Raw genomic sequence first — 19,566 nt, 5'->3', positions numbered from 1 at the left:
AATGGGTTAAAATTCTTCAAAATAAGATCCTTTAGCATCAATACAATGGTTGCCAGCTCTCCTGCCACGCTTGGTATGTCCCCTGGAAGTCTGCAACCACAATCTCCTTCAGGCACTGCATCGAAGCTGCTTGCACTCTTTCCACCTTCCCATAGTGGTGTTCTTCCAGACTCCGTTTCAGCAAAGGAAAGGGAAATAAGTTGGGCTGGGCCAGGTCTGGAATATTAGGAGGCTGAGGCAGCGTTACCACATTGTGCTTCGCCAGAAACTCCCTTACAAGTAGCGACGTGTGACTCAGCACATTGTCGTGGTGGAGAATCCAGGCATCAGCGATCTCCCTTCGGATGCGACGGACCCTTAACCTCAATCGATCGAGCACTTCCACGGTAAATTTCAGTAAATTCAACGTTTCCGATATCATTCTAACACTAAGATGTTGATTGGAGTACAAGAGTTCTTTCATTTTTGCCACATTTTCCTGATTTCGGCTTGTTAATGGACGTCCTGCACGTTGCTTGTCCTCGATGTCCCCTATTCCTTCTCTAAACTTCTTGTGCCACTCGAAGAATCGTGTTTTGGACATGGCGTCCTCCTTGTAGGCTTCATGGATCATGGCAAGAGTCCAAGAACCATTTTTTTTTCTTCAGTTTAACACAAAACTTTATCACATGCCGCTGTTCAATCGTGCACTGCATCTTGATTCCTGACGACACCACAAAACAACTGCTCACTCTGGGTGCGATCCACCTCAGCAAAGACAAAGAGGCAACTGAGCTGGATCACGTCATTTACCTGACATCCTCCACAAACATTCCTGCCCATGGAGACCACCCCTTCTCCTTGGCTAGAAACAATCAGTTCAGATACTTTTTGGACAATTTAGTTTTCAGTAATTGGCCCATGTAAAAACCATACATTAGGCCAACGTTGCGGTATGTTCTTACATTTGGTTAACCATTTTCAGTATGTTGGCCCAACCACTTTTGGTTACTTGGGACAGCATGCTACGACACCAGGGGTCCTTGGTTTGAATCCCAGCCTGGGGGTGGGTGTCCTTTTGTAAGTATCCCTTCATTAATTTCATCATATCATCAATCGGGGTGTAAGGGGTGATTTCCCACGTAGTACACCCAATTGTCAACCTCACTTCCACGTTAGTACACCCTGGACTGAGTTTTGCAGACGAACAAGGCTCTGGCGACTGGCACTCTGGCCAGTATAATTTTGTGTGTGTTGTCCTGTTTTTTGTCCTTGTGTGTGCTGAGTGCCCCTTTACAGCCTCAGCTTTTAACGAAAGTCAGAACATTTTAAGCTTTTATGATTTTACTTATGCAACGTTAGAGTTGTTCTTTGTAAAGATAAGGGGCTGGACCCCGTATAATGTGACGGGTGCACAATGGCCTAAGTGCTGACGCACCCAAAATTTTAAAATCAAATCAAATCAATCATATCATCAATCATCCTCATCATTGGGATTAGCAAGAAGTGGTAGAAAAGTGATGTAAAATAACCTAATTCAGTTCAAACACCAGTAGTGTGTAACCATGTACAGTTTTGTTTGAGGTTTTTGTTTTAAGTCCATTTTATGCACAGATGAGCTAATCAGAACTTGACCTACAGTTTAAAGGGGGATTCAAACCATTACATGATTCCACTGGATATTGAGGCCGAGATCCCTTGATCACAAGGCAACCACAATTCACCATCATGGAGGAGCATACTTTAATTACTTTTTCAAATGTAAATGCTCCACATTCATGAAAAAGGGAAGAGAGTTCAGGAAACATATGCAAAGAAATGCTTTCTCTCCAGAAAATGAGGTGATGATGATGATTTTACAAAATGTAAATAAATAGATAAAAACTTACAGGGTATTCGGTAATGCACTTAATTGCTTTATTTATACTATCTTCCAAGTCTTGATTGGACCTAATTAGCTTCTGGAAGTCTTTGACATTTATCATAAGTATATCGCAATGAGTTATTGTCATTACTGTGTTAACCTGTGCTATTCCGAGAAGTGATTCAACGATATTATAGCTTGCAATTGGCCCAACAATTTGCTGTTTTTCACTAAGGCCTGCAGTCACCTGCAAAATAATAATAATAATAATAATAATAATAATAATAATAATAATAATAATAATAATAATAAATATATAAAATTTAAAAAAGTTTTTTACACAGTTACATTCATGTGGTACATATTCTTTGTTTCTTTTTTATTTTCTTTGGCTGCATCGATCATCATTTTTCGTGTAGAGGGAAGATGGATAATTATATATTAAGGCATTTGATTGTAAACCTAGACACATATGTGCGCATCCACCCTCCCCAACACACACATGCAGGAGAGTAATGACATATACAGCATAAGACCTATGAATATCATTCTATTTTTAATACTTTTTTCAATGTAAAAATAGCAACTCAAATTTCTGAACAACAAGAAAATGATGATGAAGATGAAAATTGAGTTCAGTGAATAGTGAATATTTGAGAATTACATTTGTGTGAGGGAGCCCCAGTGGTCTAGTTCATAGGGCATCTGACTACCATGCAGGAGACCCAGGTTCAGTTCCCAGGGTGAATGATCTATGGTCAGAATCTTTCAAAACTTGTCCCTGCATAAAGTGGGTCTGGGGCTTATCCAGCCTCAATTAAATGGATTCCATCGGCAACCCTGCAGGGGGAAGGGGGTAAAGGCAGTCAGAGCATGGTGATAATCACATCACCTAAAAAAATATAAATAAAAAAAAAGGACCAAGATTGATATAATGTGTGTGTGGACCATCATGAAGGGTATATACAAAACATTTCCAATGATTTTTTTATTTACAACCTTTGTCAGAAAAGTTCAAGGACTGAATTTTTAAATTCCTTACCTGTGATATTCAAATACAAGAAATGGGTGTTATTCAGTCAACTGACATGTGTTCCAGTGGCGTAGCATGGACATTTCGGGTGGGAACGCCAAGTCCGAAGGAAGGGTCGGCCCTTTCTTGCTTAATAATTTACTTATGGTATTAGTCGCCACAGGGATGGTATATTTGCCTGAAATCAGCTGGGTTTTCAATAAAACATTATCCATGCATGTCTTAGCTAGAAAATTAGATGCCTCACTATGCCACAAATGTTTTGAACTCTGGTGTTTTATACCTTTCTGCATGACGCAAGTCATTAAAAAACCTACCTGAATCACAAGTGCCTCTCCACAACAGTAGACGTCATTGTTGTGGATGACCCAACTACTGATTGACTTGGTTTATTTTACTTCGCTTTTATACCACTTTTGGTTAATCGCAAATATGAATATGAGTGATGATATTGATGAAGGGACAGTCACAAAGAACACCCGTGCTCGCGCTGGGATTCGAATCAGGGGCCTCTGTCATCTTGGCAGGCTGCGCAAAACACTCTGACACGGAAGTGGGCGGTTGATCCAACTATCGTACACTCTACTGACGTAACAGTGCCGATTAGTAATTCAGACCACTGTTTATTGCATCTTGAGAATGCTGATAAACATTTTAAAATAATTTTGTCCAGAGACTATTCAATGTTAAGAGTTTTCAAATGAATGCTAAACATTTCCATTGACACAATATTAAGCAGTTAGATACTAACGATATATTAATAATAATAATAAAAAAACAATAGTTTTGCGGGTTAAGTGGTAGTGCAGCCACAGGCTGAACTTCTTCCACGAGGACTTCACCAACTTATTTGACAAAACCTGTGTTGATCTTTTAGTTTTTAATGCACATTGCTGTTATTGCGATAAATTATACAATGCAGTGGCCATTAAGAAGTGGTACATTTGAGTTTGGTATGTCAGTCAATATTGCATATTGTAACATCACATTGCACGAGTGGCATGAGTGTGAAGAACCACTGTCGTCTGCTTCAGAAGGCAGGAAGGGTCACATGAACCAATCACAGTAGACCTCTGCTCCATACGCTGGCATACGAGAGAACATTTACGTGCATGCTGTAGAGATCCAAGCTTTCCCTCCAGATAGACAGCAAGAAATAAGAGTCCTTTACGCCGAACCTGCTCCGCGTCCGGCCAGGAAAGGCATTGAAAAAAAATGTTAGAACAAGTGTTGTTAGTGGAGCGTTGCAAGCGGATCGCAAAAAATAGCTATTATAATGCCATGAAGGTGAAACATATATGAAATTAGTCAAGTTTTACTTTACAGCATTTATGCACTTTTGAAATTTTAAATCTGGGATCGCCGGTCATACGGGCTTAATATAATGCTATGCCACTGATGTGTTCTGAATAGACATGGCCTTGGAAGTGTTTCCATGTAAACTCACTAGGTAGCAGGGCAGTACTTAGCAAAGGTTTGGTGCACCATGAAAATCTGTCTGAAGGACAAACCAAGACTTTTATCTTGACGTCCTGAAAGTTTGCATCAAGCAATTCAGTGGCACCGTCCTGATATGTGGGCATGTGGGCAGTGGTTCTTATTGTACAACAATGCAAGGCCCCATACTGCTTTATCAGTCCATTAATATCTGGCCAAACATCGTATCCTTGCTCTACCACATCCCCCATATTCACCCAAAATGCCACAGTGTGATTTTTTTTTTTTGTGTTGTTTCCCCCGTGAAAACACCGCTGAAAGGGAAGTGTCATGAAGATATTGCAGCAATCCAAACGGCTGTGACAGATGTGCTGAGAAGCATACCAGATGAAGCTTTCTCTGCTTGCTTCCATGACCTCCAGAAACAGCGGCAGCTGTGCATAGATAGCCAAGAGGACTATTTTGACAAGACCTAGGACCATTAGTTCTTAAGTTGAATAAATTATTTTTTACGAGCTCAGTCCTGGAACATTTCTGACAAAGGTTGTAGATCACAGTTTCATATTTTTTAAAAGAACACACATAAAATGCTTGTATGTTTTTCTGCACAATACATATAGATGTTCTTCATGGACAGGCTTTTCATGGTAAATGGCCCTATAAATGCTTGAGCAGTTGGATTAAAGCAAATTAAAAAAAAAATGTAAATATACATTTTTCTCTTCATGATACTGCAATATGGGCTTGGAAAAAGTTTGTTGAGTGTGTTAATGAAACCATAATAATTTCAGTAACTTGTCTTCCAGTAAAGAAATAAAATATTTTGGATCTGCTACATAATTGTAACTTAGAGCAGTCTTTGTAGCTGAATTTTGGCAATTGTTTTCATGATAGTTTAATGCTGCCATGTTTATTTAGAGCTGAACGATAATGACATTATTTTTAGTTGAACATGATTTTGTGCATTATTCTCCACAGAATATTTGCTATTTTTAGCTATAAAAATTATTGAATTTTTAAGGAACAGAATTTAGGGTATTTACAGTTTACATATTACAGTTTCATTTCATAAGAGATTTACCCCATCAGTTCACATATTTTGTTCCCATGCTTTTCTTTGAAAATATTAAAGTATCTAAGAGCTTAATAAAAACCATTGAATCATTATGCGATTACTGTACTTTTGTCAAAAGTGTTTCTGATATCTACAAATTACTTATGTACATTATTCTATAATTATTTCTTTAAAGTGATTTAAATCACATTTTTTAAAAAAATCACAGGATTCAAATAATGATTTAAATCAAGCCACCTTGCACACATCCCCATATATTCAGGGTTCCCACACACCTGGAAAACTCAGGGAATTTGAAAAAAAAAATGAAAATCTCATGGGATTCTCAGGGAAAATCATATAATTGATCCAAGAGTCCCAATAAAGTACATCTGAGGGACTAGAATATTCTCTTACCTGTTGATAATAAAAATTACAACTAATGTAATTATGAATACAATAACTTCATTATCTACTTTACGCAAGCTACTTTGAAAAATACAGGCTTTAGATATATGTTTATTTTGCATCACAGATTAATGGATATCGTGTCTATTTGTAAACTTATTTTGTTAAAAGTGTGAATATATTGGCTTCATGTATTATGTACTATAATAGTTTTAAAAAAATATTTAACTCCCAACAAAAAACTGTAACCTTGGTCCTTAATTATATAGGTCATTCTCAAACAAGGGGCCATGAACAAGATGATTTCACAAAAAAATTTAAATTGTTGAAGATTTGTAAAAATAATGAAATATTCTTTCAAGAACCTAATCAAATGCTAACGTTGGCTAAGATCATTTGCTCCTAGTTAATTAGAAAATTAAAATTTGTAAAATTGGCTTGTCTGTAGAGGGGACTCTAATCACCATAGAGTGGATTTTGAAAAATATCTTGCACAAAAGGCAAGACAAGCACTTCCAAGTGTCCCTTGAAATCACAATGGCTTTCATTTCCTCCAGTTCCTGATGTGGAGTCACACACTATGGATTTTTATAGGAACATTTTATCAGTGTCCATGGAGTGGAAAGCTCCCCATGGGACATTATCTTTTAAGATTTTACTCATCTATTATCTTCGTGATAATATTTCAAAATGTTCATTGGGGGTTCTAATATGAATACTTCATTAATCATGAGCTATAAAACTTAATTTGAAAAGATAATATATTAAAATAACCTACATCCATAAATTTTGAATGCGAAGAGTTCACGGAGGGGTAAATTTACATATTGTTTGTAAAATTCTGAATAGAGGAAAAAATATTTCTGGAAGAAATAAAGGTGATGAACCTTGAAACTAGTAAGAGGTGCTGGGTTCGATACCCAGTGGAGCCACATAGTGGTTCGGATCCCACTTTAAACTGTAGGTCGTCCCGATTAGCCTTACTGTGCATAAAGTGGACTTAAAACATCAACTCAATCAATCAATCTTGAAACTAGTGACTAAATTAACTTCTACTGAAAAAAGAGCAAAAATATTTTTAAAAACACTTTTTGGAACTGCCGGCAATGTTTCTACCACCCTTTTTTTTGAGAATGACCCACATACACAGAGATGTCATTTTATTTTTGGATTTTGTTACTGATATCAAATTTTTCCCAATACCGATAAACTAGTGATATAAAATTTACTGTTAGCAATAATCAATATTCTACTGAACCAATATTAAATTGCAAATGTTCCTTGAAGAACATGAATCGCCTTTATTAATCTACAGGGAGTCCATAAAGTCCAGCAGGAAACTAAAACTCTATAACTTTTTAACTATGATTGTAGAAAATTTCTTACGTCACGTGCCGGCAACATATTTGTTAAAACACTAAAATCACACACTAACAGCACAATAAAAAACACTTCGGAGTTCTTCCAAGCTTTCGACTCCTTCACGGAGTCATCTTCAGGGCTGGTCGAGGGCAGACGTAGTAGTCGAAAGCTTGGAAGAACTCCGAAGTGTTTTTTATTGTGCTGTTAGTGTGTGATTTTAGTGTTTTAACAAACTTTTTAACTGTTACGTTTAAGAATACAATTTTTTTTTTGGGCTGGTCGAGGGCATCTACTCCGTCTGCCCTCGACCAGCCCTGAGGATGACTCCGTGAAGGAGTCGAAAGCTTGGAAGAACTCCGAAGTGTTTTTTATCGTGCTGTTAGTGTGTGATTTTAGTGTTTCAACAAACTTTTTAACTGTTACGTTTAAGAATACAATTTCTTTTTGGGTGAGAAGAAGGGAAGTTTAAAGTTTTGTTCTGGCTACACTGCTCAATGACACTTGCACTGGTAATCACGTGATCACATGACATAAGATCCTTGGAACTGGGAATACAGAAGTCAACGTTACACAAGATCGTATGCAAGAAGGTGAAGGCCTGGCCCTACAAGTTTGGCAGTTTCTTAACGAACAATGTCAGGAGAGATGGAGTGGCCGAAGAGGACCCACACCTTGGCCTGCAAGATCACCAGACTTATCACCTTGCAATTACTGGCTGTGAGAACATGTAAAGACCCAAGGTGTATTCACAGAAACCAGTTAATCTGGATGACCTGAAGGACAAAATAAGTGATGTGATTCTGAATCAGACGAGCACCGCCAGCATTCAATTCTCGGTTTCGCAAAAAGACTAACGGTGTTTGGACGTGAATGGTGCACATTTGGAGATTTGGCGATGAAGACTCCCTGTATATAAACAGGTGACTACAATGGATTTTGCCTTCAAAAAACAAACTGCGCATTTAAACATTTACTTTACGAAACCATGAAATGTGAATGATATTCATGAAAATAATAATAAAATGGTGCAATATTGCATTAAATTGCTATTTATGAATACATCTCAGATTGGTAAAATTACCAGTACACCGATATGCTTACATTGGCGAAATTATCACCAATAATAAGATAATAATAATAAAGGTTTGATTGATTTAGTTTATTTTACATTGCGTTTTGTGCCTCTTGGCAAAATTTGCGAAGATGGGGATGAGTTATGAAATTATGAAATTGATAAATGGACATTCACAAACAACCAAGCTTGAGCGGGATTTGAACCCGGGACCCTTGGCGTTGCAGCATGGTGTGCTAACCACTCGGCCACAGGGTCCAGCAATAATAAAGGTGATGATGGTATGGCTATGATGGGAAATTGAGGGAGCCATTGAATTATCAATTTATAATACAGTAGTAATGTACTGCATATTAACCTTGTAAGTCCCGCGGTCATGTGCTGACCAATGGCATTTTTAGCCACAGTCCCGATCGGTCATACCTTGACCGATGAAACAGAACCTTTTTTCGTCGCCTTGCAACCCTGTGAATTTTCTATGCTCATGACTCAAAGTGCTTGGAACTTGAAACCAAGAGTCTATATGTATCGACAGCGACGCTGGTGCTCTTCAACTCCCTAATGACGTCAGCAGAAGCAGCTGCTAAATTTACACCTCCTCTTTGTCGATGCAGCAAAAGAGGCATCGAATGACAAAGCTCACAGAAGTGAGTTGGCGCTGTTGTAAATGCTTTTTTACAATATCATGCCTTGCAGGAAAGCGACGTATGAGGAAATTGTTTATCTATTGTTTTCCTTCTCAACATGCCTAAGCAGGTCATGGTCAAAGGGGGAGGGGTTGTAAAGTGTTTGCGGCGATAACTTTTCAGCCGGTGAAATGAACTTTGCACAATGCTTGCTTCAGAAGACAACCACTCCTTCTTCGGAAGGAAAATTAAAAAGGGGGTGGGGGGAGTAAGAGGTAGGATCGGGGCTAAAAATAACTCATGTAATTTTTCCAGCTGACTGTCCCTTTAATTTTGAAAAGGACGCTTCATTTGAGTTCACAGAGGTGTTGCAATAATGTCGTGTGCATAGTTTTCTTACTGCTTTTATCCACAATTTCCTTCTTTGTGGGTCAACGGGAAATCTGAAATCCATCAAATAACATATTATCAATAAGTTAGTAATGGTGGAGTAATTAATCGAGTTTCACACACTGACAATAATTTGTTTTTTAATGTCTGACTTGTTTTTAGTTTCACTAACACATTTTTTATGTATATATATATATATATATATATATATATATATATATATATATATATATCTTGTGTAGTAGTAGTTGTGCATTTGTGTTTTTTCTTGTGTAGTGGTTGTGATGTGTTTGTGTGTCTTGTGCAGTAGTTGTGCTGTGTAGTGTTTTTGGGTTTGTCTTGTGTAGTAGTTGTGGTGCCTAGTGTGTTTGTGTTAATTTTGTGTAGTAGTTATGCTGTCTAATGTGTTTCTGTTTGTCTTGTGTAGTATCGGTCGTGTGTATGTATGTGTCTTGTGTTGTAGATGTGCTGTCTAGTATGTTTGTGTAGTAGTTGTGCTGTCTAGTATGTTGGTTTTGTCTTGCGTAGTAGTTGTGCTGTCTAATTTGTTTGTGTTTGTCTTGTGTAGTAATCGTGGTGTGTTTGTGTTTATATTTTGTTATAGTAGTTATGTGTTTGTGTGTGTCTTGTGTAGTAGTTGTGCTGTCTAATGTGTTTGTGTTCGTCTTGTGTAGTAGTTCCTCCATTCATATTGGGGGTTAGGCGTAGAGCTGACAACTCTGCACTGTAAAAACACATGTCAAGACACAACAATATAAGGCCATGGATGTTCCCAAGGTAAAATATTCCGGAGGTAAAATAGTCCCCCGTTCGGATCTCCGGGTGGGGACTACTTTGGGAGGTCTCTGGACTAAGGATAAGATCTACATTAGGAATAAGGATATTAAATTAGGCACCTGGAATGTTCTGAGCCTTTACCGGCCTGGGGCATTTCAGTGTACAGTTAATGAGATAGTTAAGTATAAATTAGATGTAGTAGCTGACCAGGAAGTTAGGTGGCCAGGAGAAGAGAATTGTAAAACTAAAAATTATACTTTTTTCTATGGTGGTACTGAAAATCATAATTTTGGAACAGGCTTTTTTATAAATAATAGAATTATCTCGGCTCTTAAAACAGTAGAATTTATTAATGATAGGATATCATATGCAGTTTTACAGGGTAGGTGGTGTAAAATTATTTTAATAAACATACATGCACCAACGGAAGATAAAGATGATAATACTAAAGATGATTTTTATACAGAGCTAGAACAGGTCTTTGATAAATTTTCTCAGTATGATATGAAAATTCTGTTAGGTGACTGTAATGCACAGATTGGCAAAGAAGAGACATTTAAACCCACAATTGGTAAAGAAAGTCTTCATGAATTAAGTAATGATAATGGTATAAGATTGATTACTTTTGCAACCTCAAAGAATTTAATTGTGAAAAGTACCACTTTTAAACATAAAGATATCCATAAATATACCTGGTCTTTTCCAGATGGTAAAACTCATAATCAGATAGATCATATTCTCATTGATAAGAGAAGGCATACTAGTATAATTGACGTTCGTACACATAGAGGTGCTGACTATGCCAGTGACCATTATTTAGTAATTGCTAAATTAAGAGAAAGACTCTCAGTGATAAATCATAAGCAACAAAATCTAAAAGTTCTAAAATTTGATACAGGAAAGTTTACTGATGAAAGAATTAAGAAAGATTACCAAATTAAACTGTCAAATAGATTTGATGTTTTGCAGGATTTAAATGATGATGAAAATATAAATGAAACAGACGTAAATAAGAATTGGGAGCACATAAGTAATGCAATAGAATCAGCAGATAAAGAAAGTATAGGATACCATAAACCGAGAAAAAGTAAGCCAGGGTTTGATAATGAATGTCATAATCTAATAGAAATAAGAAATCAGGCTAGACTTAGGTGGTTAAATAACTCTGATGATACAAATCTAAACAATTATAATAGAATAAAGCGAGAAGTTAACCGCACGTTTAGAAGTAAAAAAAAGAGATTACTTGAAAAGCAAAATTAACGAAATTGAAACAAACAGCAAAAATAAAAATATCAGAGATTTATATGAAGGTGTAAATGAGTTTAGAAAGGGGTGGCAACCTAAAGAAAACTTGATAAAAGATAAAGATGGTGATTTTCTAGCTGACCCAAGTGATATTCTAAATAGATGGAAGAACTACTTTAATGACCTTTTAAATGTAAATGTAGGAGATAAATCAGAAGTAAATGAAGTACACACAGCAGAACCTTTAGTTCCAGAACCTAACTTCACTGAAGCTAAAGATGCTATTAAAAGGCTAAAGAATAACAAAGCACCTGGCATTGATTTAATACCAGCTGAGTTAATTAAATATGGTGGAAATTCATTAATATGTCAAATTCATAAATTAATTTGTTTAATATGGAATAAAGAAGAAATCCTTCAACAGTGGAAAGAATCCATAATTGTTCCTGTGTTTAAAAAAGGTGATAAAATGAACTGGAATAATTACCGTGGAATTTCTCTACTCTCAAAAACATATAAAATATTATCTAACATTCTTTTAACAAGACTAACCCCAAATGCTAATGAAATTATAGGTGATTATCAATGTGGATTTAAACGTAACAGATCAACTACAGATCAAGTTTTTCACATCAGACAGACACTTGAAAAAAAAAGTGGGAATATAATCAAAATGTCCATCAGCTATTCATTGATTTCAAAAAAGCATATGATTCGGTCAAAAGAGATAAACTATATAATATATTAGTCGAGTTTGGAATACCTAAGAAGCTTGTTAGTATGATAAAAGTATGCACCAGTGAAACAGAAAGTAAAATTCGTGTGGGTATTAATATGTCTGACAAATTTACAATTCATGATAGGTTAAAACAAGGAGATGCATTATCTCCATTGCTCTTTAATTTTGCCTTAGAATATGCTGCTAGGAAGGTAAAAGAAACTAAAGAAGGACTAAAATTAAATGGTGTGACTCAGTTGTTAGCATATGCAGATGATGTAGACTTACTGGGGGATGATGTGAATACAATTAAGAATAATGCTAAAATATTTTTCCAAACTGCTAAAGAGATAGGTTTGGAAGTTAACAAAGAGAAAACTAAATATATGCTTACAGGCCGAAACCAAGTGTTAGGTAATAATCAAAATCTAATTATTGATAACAACTCGTTTGAACCAGTTTCCAAATTCAAATACTTAGGAGTAATATTAACAAATGAAAATTATATTAAAGAGGAAATAAAATAGGCTTAATTCAGGAAATGCATGTTACTTCTCTCTTCATAAACTTTTGTCTTCTCGTTTAATATCTAAGAAACTAAAAGTTAAAATATACAAAACAGTAATTTTGCCTGTAGTATTATATGGATGTGAAACTTGGTCCCTTACATTGAAAGAGGAACATAAATTGAGAGTATTTGAAAATAAGATCCTTAGGAAAATCTTTGGACCTAAAAGGGATGAGGAGACAGTTGAGTGGAGAAGATTACATAATTTAGAACTACATAATTTGTATTCATGTCCAGATATTATTAGAATAATTAAATCAAGAAGACTTAGGTGGGCAGGCCATGTGGCACAAATGGGAGAGGAAAGAGGAGTTTACAGGATTCTTGTTGGGAAATCTGATGGTAAGAGACCTGTAGGAAGGCCAAGATGAAGATGGAGAGACAACGTTGAGATGGACCTAAGGGAAATTGGTAGGAATGGAAAAGAGTATATAGATCTTGCTCAAGATAGGGAAAGATGGAAGGCCTGTGTTGCTGCAGCCATGAACCTTCGGGTTTAAGAAGGCTAGAGAGTTAGTTAGTTAGTTATAGTTTTCGGATGTTTGAGACTGAAGTGAGATATTTTTTCATGTTTTGATTGTCGTGGGAGTGTAGTGAGAGGTATTTTTTACTTTTTGTGTGTGTGTTGTATGAACATGAGTCGGTAAAAAAAATATTGTGCGTGTTACCAACCCTTGTCGAAAATAACTCATACACTTCATTGTTCGCATTGCTAACCCTTGTCGAAAATAACTCATGTACTTTGTTTCTTTTTCATTTTCTCTTTGGATGGCAAAAGGCATTAGGAACAAAATAAATATTGAATTTTAATGTAGACATGTGGTTGCAAATAGGACATAGAATTTTTTCCTGTCCCATGTCTCAACAGGAAGGGGGGAGCAGCAAAATTTTGTCTTTTCTTTTTTTCAATTTTCATATTTGAAGCCACGAATAATAACAAATACATACAGATAGCAACACTGTCTCAAAGTACATTTTATTCTTAGTGAAATGTTTCTTGTTTCACTAAATTATCTGTCATAAGAAGGAAGCTATAACTCATTTAAATGGCCTGGGATAGAGGTAAAAACTGCATAAGTGCCACGGGACTTTAAAGGTTAAGTATTCTGGAAAAAAAATGAAAATTCTGGAAAACTCAGGGAAAATGCATTTAGAGTTCATGTGGGAACGCTGTATATGTGCCTCATCCCATGGTGCAAAGTGCGTGAGGAACTTTACCTTACCTTTTTAGCTATTTGTGTGAGGAAAGGAATATGTGCTATGTTCTTGTAAAATTGTATTTAAATTAATGTTAGTACTACTACTTCTACAAATTTTAAATCCCATATATTTATGGATATGTTATGTGGATAAGTTTTATGTATATATCCAAGTGATATTCAGGAGTATCCAGTAGATATCCATATGTCTGTCTGGGATACATCCATAGGATATACAGGAAGGATGTTTCATGGATAATTTTTTATATGTTTTGGACATCGTTGCTTTGTGGTTCATGTGGATGGGACATCATCTGGACCTTTTTATTTGATTGTGGGTAAGAAAAGGATATATTCTAAATCTAATATGGACATTTATGAGACATCACTTGAACATTATCTGAACATATTTCACACATATTTTGGATGTGAAATGAATTCCTGGACCAGACTTACACATATCAAGGATCTCATGCCCACATATGTTCACAGGTACTTGTCTCTCTATTTCTCTCTCTCACACACACACACATATCTATGTAAGCAGTGTATCTACTGATTTTGAACTTATTTTTAACTATTAAAGTATTGCATGGAACCACTTTCACTCACTCGTACTTGTACAAGTCTCCTCTACTCGAGTGTTTACAATGAATTATCATTTTAATGTAACAATAATTATACACACATTGCAGTGGAACCCTGATTTTAAGTTCCTGGATTTTACATTTTTCCATATTATACATTCATTCTTGATTTATTACACATTTTAAGTTCTTTCCACTTGATCCCATGAAAAACGTAAAATTGAGTTTCCACTGTACATGTACAATATCCGTCCTGGCAGTTTCAGCCCACGGTCATCTGTTTCATTTTCATATATCACTGTATTGGTAAGATAGACTAAACTACATTTCTCCATGGAGAGGATGACTATGTTCCCATGGTGTCTTTCACCTCATGATCCATATTTGAGAACCCACTACCACAGACAAATTACGGGTATATGTGTACTACTGGGCTTCGAGCATATAACACTCAATTTGCATGTTCAAGCATTATTTCCTTGAGTGAAGAAGTTCTCGATTCCGTATGCTATGTAGCATAGTTCATACAAACTATTTGGAGCTCAAGCGAACCTGCCGCGCTCTATTAACTACCACGTGTAAGGAACCAACTTGCTCAATGCAAACTGACATCACAGGCGAGACAGACATACAAAAACTCAAGGGAAAGGAACTTTCACCTGGGCTTGCATGCATGAATCACCCTCTGGATTAAACAAAGGGCCTACACATAATGCAATGTCCTCGGGTGATATATTGGAGTTATGACATAAGACTGTATCACAGAGTTTGAGTCCTAACAAAACATTAATGTCCATTTTTTGGAAAATATGTAGATATATACTTGATATCACAAAGATATCCAGCTCTGGGCATTCCATGTATATCCAGGATTAGAGATTACATGGATATGAAGGACTTAATATCCCATGCATGCCCAATGGATATCCAAAACTGGTTATCTAATAGCCATCCAATGAATATCCATGATATCCATGAATCTGATCTACACGTTGTGGATATACCTTGGAGACTTGTGCCGTACGGGAGCTTGCTTTATGTTATCCTAATTGCAGCTAAAGTCAGTGCTATGCAGTGGTTAGGAACAAGGGTGAGTGTGATTATTAGAGGTACACATATTTTATTTTTGACGGAAACCCAAAATGTGAAATACGTTGTAATGTTCATTTTTCATGGTTTTGAAATGTGTGAGGTACATTTTTTTACCATGCTTTGCCACGAAATAATGGGAAATGAACCGCAAAACGCGAAATAAACTCGTAAACATGAAATTTAGTTTCTTTACCAACATGACATTATTGAAGTCTGAATTATCCTGCAAGTTATCCAAATCATGTAAATTGATTAATTCTGCTGTAAAAAATTGAGAAGATAAGTTGGATTCCTTTACACATGAATACACATAACATACTGATAACTACATAAATGAGCTATTAGAAAGGAAGTGTTTATTTTGCATAATAAGTATAATTTTCAAATCATATTTGGGATTTTATTCACCAATTTAACACTGAAATGCCATTTTATGTACTGCCTTTTGAAATTTGTCCAGTTTTGTACCAAACTCTTGATCTCTTATTCACCATAAATATGTGGCTCTAGTGATTATATTGAGGGCAGATTAACCTTTAGCAGACAGGGGCCACTTCCGTTTGTGTAGCCTCTCCAGATGGGAGATTTTTTAGTTTTCCGATTCGATGTGTATTTCTCACGATATGTGACTGTTCCAGGATTTTTGGACCACACGGTGTATATATATATATACCGCGTGAGGCACCTAAAAGTACCACCTGAAAGAGCGAAGAAACCAGAAACAGTAGCGATGTGAGGTTTGCGGGAAACAATAATATCAAATGGGGCTCGTAAATCGGAGGTATGTGGTGGGTCGAAAAATATCGACAAATGGGGCATCTGGAGCAAAGTCATATTTTTTTAAATGGAACGATATACAATAACATGCATAATATAAAAGAGCACACGCAGAGAAACATAATGCCATTGGTCTCATGCATCTACTGCACATAGGAATGAAGATATGCCCACTTGAAAATATTTAAACAAACTAACAAGTGGCCCACTTGACCGTCAGTACCACGGCATGAGAGACTTCTCAGGTGCCTGACAGAACTGCCTTTACGCAGAGCAAGTTTTGATAGCAGGTCCACGAGATCGTGTTAGTTCATAGCAAGCAGTCGTAGTGGTAAGAGCGAAGATTATGATGTTCACAAACATAGAAAAAGCGGACATGATCCTGATTTATGGGGAATGCCGAAAGAATGCCTCAGAAGCCTACCGTGTGTACGCAGAGAGATATCCGGACAGACGACAGCCATCTCGACGTCTGTTTGGTAAGTTATTTATTAAATTAAGAGACACCGGAAGTGTAACACCACGAGCACGTGTGCGGAACAAGCCAACTACAGGTGAGGCAGGTGCAACAAATGTTCTCGCCGCTGTTGCTGTGAATCTGCACGTTAGCTCCCGTGAAATTGCCAGGGATGCTGGTATGAGTCAGCAAAGTGTATTGCGCATTCTGCGCACACACAAGTTTCACCCATATCATATCTCCCTCCATCAGGAACTTCACGGGAATGATTTTGTGGACCGTGTTCGGTTTTGCACATGGATGTTTCGACACGACACACCCGATTTGTCACGTATCCTCTTCACTGACGAGGCAACTTTTACCAATCATGGAAATGTCAACCTAAGGAACATGCACTATTGGTCGGTGACAAATCCACATTGGCTTCGCCAAGTGGAATGCCAGCGCCCATGGAGTGTGAACGTGTAGTGTGGTATAGTGGGTGAACATCTCATTGGCTCTTTTTTTATACAAGGGACACTGAATGCTGACCGATACATACAGTTTTTACAACATGAACTGCCTGTACTATTGGAGGACATATCACTTCAGACAAGGAGGGAAATGTGGTACCAACATGACGAGTGCCCAGCTCACAGTGCAAGATGCGCTACAGCATGTGTGGAAAATACATTTCCAAATCGTTGGATTGGACGTGGAGGGCCTGTCAAATGGCTGGCTTGTTCCCCAGATTTGACACCGTTAGACTTTTTCCTGTGGGGAAAGCTGAAGGACATTGTCTACCAGGATGTGCCAACAACTCCAGAGGATATGCAACACCGCATTACTGCGGCCTGTAGGGACATTCCCTACGAGATGCTACATTCTGTGCAACGATCTTTGCGTGGGCGCCTCTTTGCCTGTATCGCAGCTGACGGCCACCACTTTGAACACACACTTTGACAGGTTTTCGCTTCTTACGCAGTGGTTCTTCGACATACTGTCATGGTCATTTTCATTATGCTGTAACACTGTCAAATACATGGTTCTGACGATGTCTACTGTATTTTTTCTTCCTTTAACATGTTCTGTCTTCATCTTGTCCAATGGCTTCCGACATCTCATACTTGTACATGCCGTGGTACTGATGGTCAAGTGGGCCACTTGTTAGTTTGTTTACATATTTTCACATGGCCATATCTTCGTTCCTACGTGCAGTAGATGCATGAGACCAACGGCATTGTGTTTCTCTGCGTGTGCTCTTTTATATTATGCATGTTATTGTACATCGTTCCATTTAAAAAATATATGACTTTGCTCCAGATGCCCCATTTGTCGATATTTTTTGACCCACCCCAAACCTCCGATTTATGAGCCCCATTTGATATTATTGTTTCCCGCAAACCTCACATCGCTACTGTTTCTGGTTTCTTCGCTATTTCAGATGGTACTTTTAGGTGCATCATGCGGTATATATATCTATATCATAGCAGGAGAAACTAACTGTTGTAGAGAAATTATTTTTTTTAGCGGAGATGAAATTTATGCACTATAATGAAAATTAAAGGAAGTCGGAAATCCATAGATTGGTTGGCTTCATACACAACCGTCCATTCACTAAAGGGTAAGTGTAGGGCAGGAGACAGCATATAAAACTAGCAATAAGTTTAATATGAAACAAGTTGTGTGTTTTATTTTAAAAGCTGATTAATTTTGAAGGTTGAAAACGTTCATTAACATAAATTATGCCATCTGGAACACATGTGATATCATGTCACCACAATGGAGTGATTTGAAACCACTTACATCACAAATATATTAACCTATGTTAATAAAGGTAGTGAACCTGTTAAATGGATGTGTCACAAGATCAAGAAGAGCAACCTGGATGCACAGAATTTTTTAGCAAGGTGTCTACTAAATGTCTGTTTTTAAATTCCAGGTTTTGTCCAGGTTTATCCAGGTCTATTTATATTTTTTTTCCAGGTCTATATTTTTTTAAACAAAGGAAAGTTGTTATTGTTAATAACCCCTACCAGAAGGCCAGTTGAGAAAAATTTGCAATAACTAACAAAAGCAAGCTGAGTTCTCACCTTTAACTGCCGTGTAATTCATAGCCCTTGATAGTAGTATATTTTTTACATTTTGTTTTTATTACAAAAGTTCTAAAAATTAATAATTTAAATTCTAAGCATATGTTAATTTATATAATTACATCTTACTGCACATTCTACTTGGATGGGGAATGGCCAGTTACTTTATTGTTACAAAATTTACTCATACTGATACAAATTTATTCATAAAATATACTCATACAAAATGTACTTTGTGCTTGTATAATAATTCTGTAAGTAACAAAAACAATGTGTTCAGATTGGAGTTCTTTGATTATCCCCGTCGTCGCCATCCCACGTACTCACAAAACATAAGCTCCTAAGTGAAGTGGACATATGTAGTGAAAATGGTAACTTTGAGAAAAATCCAGCTTTCTGGTGAAATTCCAGGCTTTTTCCAGGTTATCCAGGTACAAAAGTAGATTCCAGGCTAATTCCAGGTTTTCCAGGTCAGTAGACACCCTGTCACTGCATTCACCATACCATACCATGTATGCTAATGAGTCGTCAGTTGGGAAGATTGCCATATTTTATATCCAAATTGGCAACCAGCCTCGACTTCAAACTAGAATTTATGTGGAAATCACTTGACTACACAAGCTGGCGTTATTTGTAACTACGAGGGTTGGAAAGAAAGTAGTAGCATCACACCCATACATGACAAACCATTTATAGCAAAACCTGCAGACTTTTACATTCCCTCATGTTGCTGTTTCCTCCTCAGAGCAGGACAAAGATGATGTTCCTTGAACCTGTGGTAGTACTTGGCATTCAGTCTGGCCCAGAGGAACTGCATGATGGAGAATTTTGCCCTCCACATCATAC

The 19,566-nt window shown here is 36.9% G+C and overlaps 1 protein-coding gene across 1 annotated transcript in view; it reads right to left on the bottom strand.

The window, feature by feature from the left end:
• Nucleotides 1-678: 678 nt before the first annotated feature.
• The window catches only part of LOC145988136 (uncharacterized), a 127,554-nt gene continuing 108,666 nt past the window's right edge, over nt 679-19,566 (bottom strand). Inside the window, exons 16-17 of the mRNA XM_083122967.1 lie at nt 1,907-2,090; nt 679-866 (exon numbers count right to left, since the gene is read on the bottom strand). Of these exons, the coding sequence (XP_082979093.1) occupies nt 679-866; nt 1,907-2,090 (372 nt within the window). The remainder of the gene's footprint in view (nt 867-1,906; nt 2,091-19,566) is intronic.

This window comes from Lepisma saccharinum, chromosome 5 (genome assembly GCF_977018435.1).
Source record: "Lepisma saccharinum chromosome 5, izLepSacc3.1, whole genome shotgun sequence".
Lineage (NCBI taxonomy): Eukaryota > Metazoa > Arthropoda > Insecta > Zygentoma > Lepismatidae > Lepisma > Lepisma saccharinum.
This window is presented reverse-complemented; position numbering and strand designations above follow the sequence as displayed.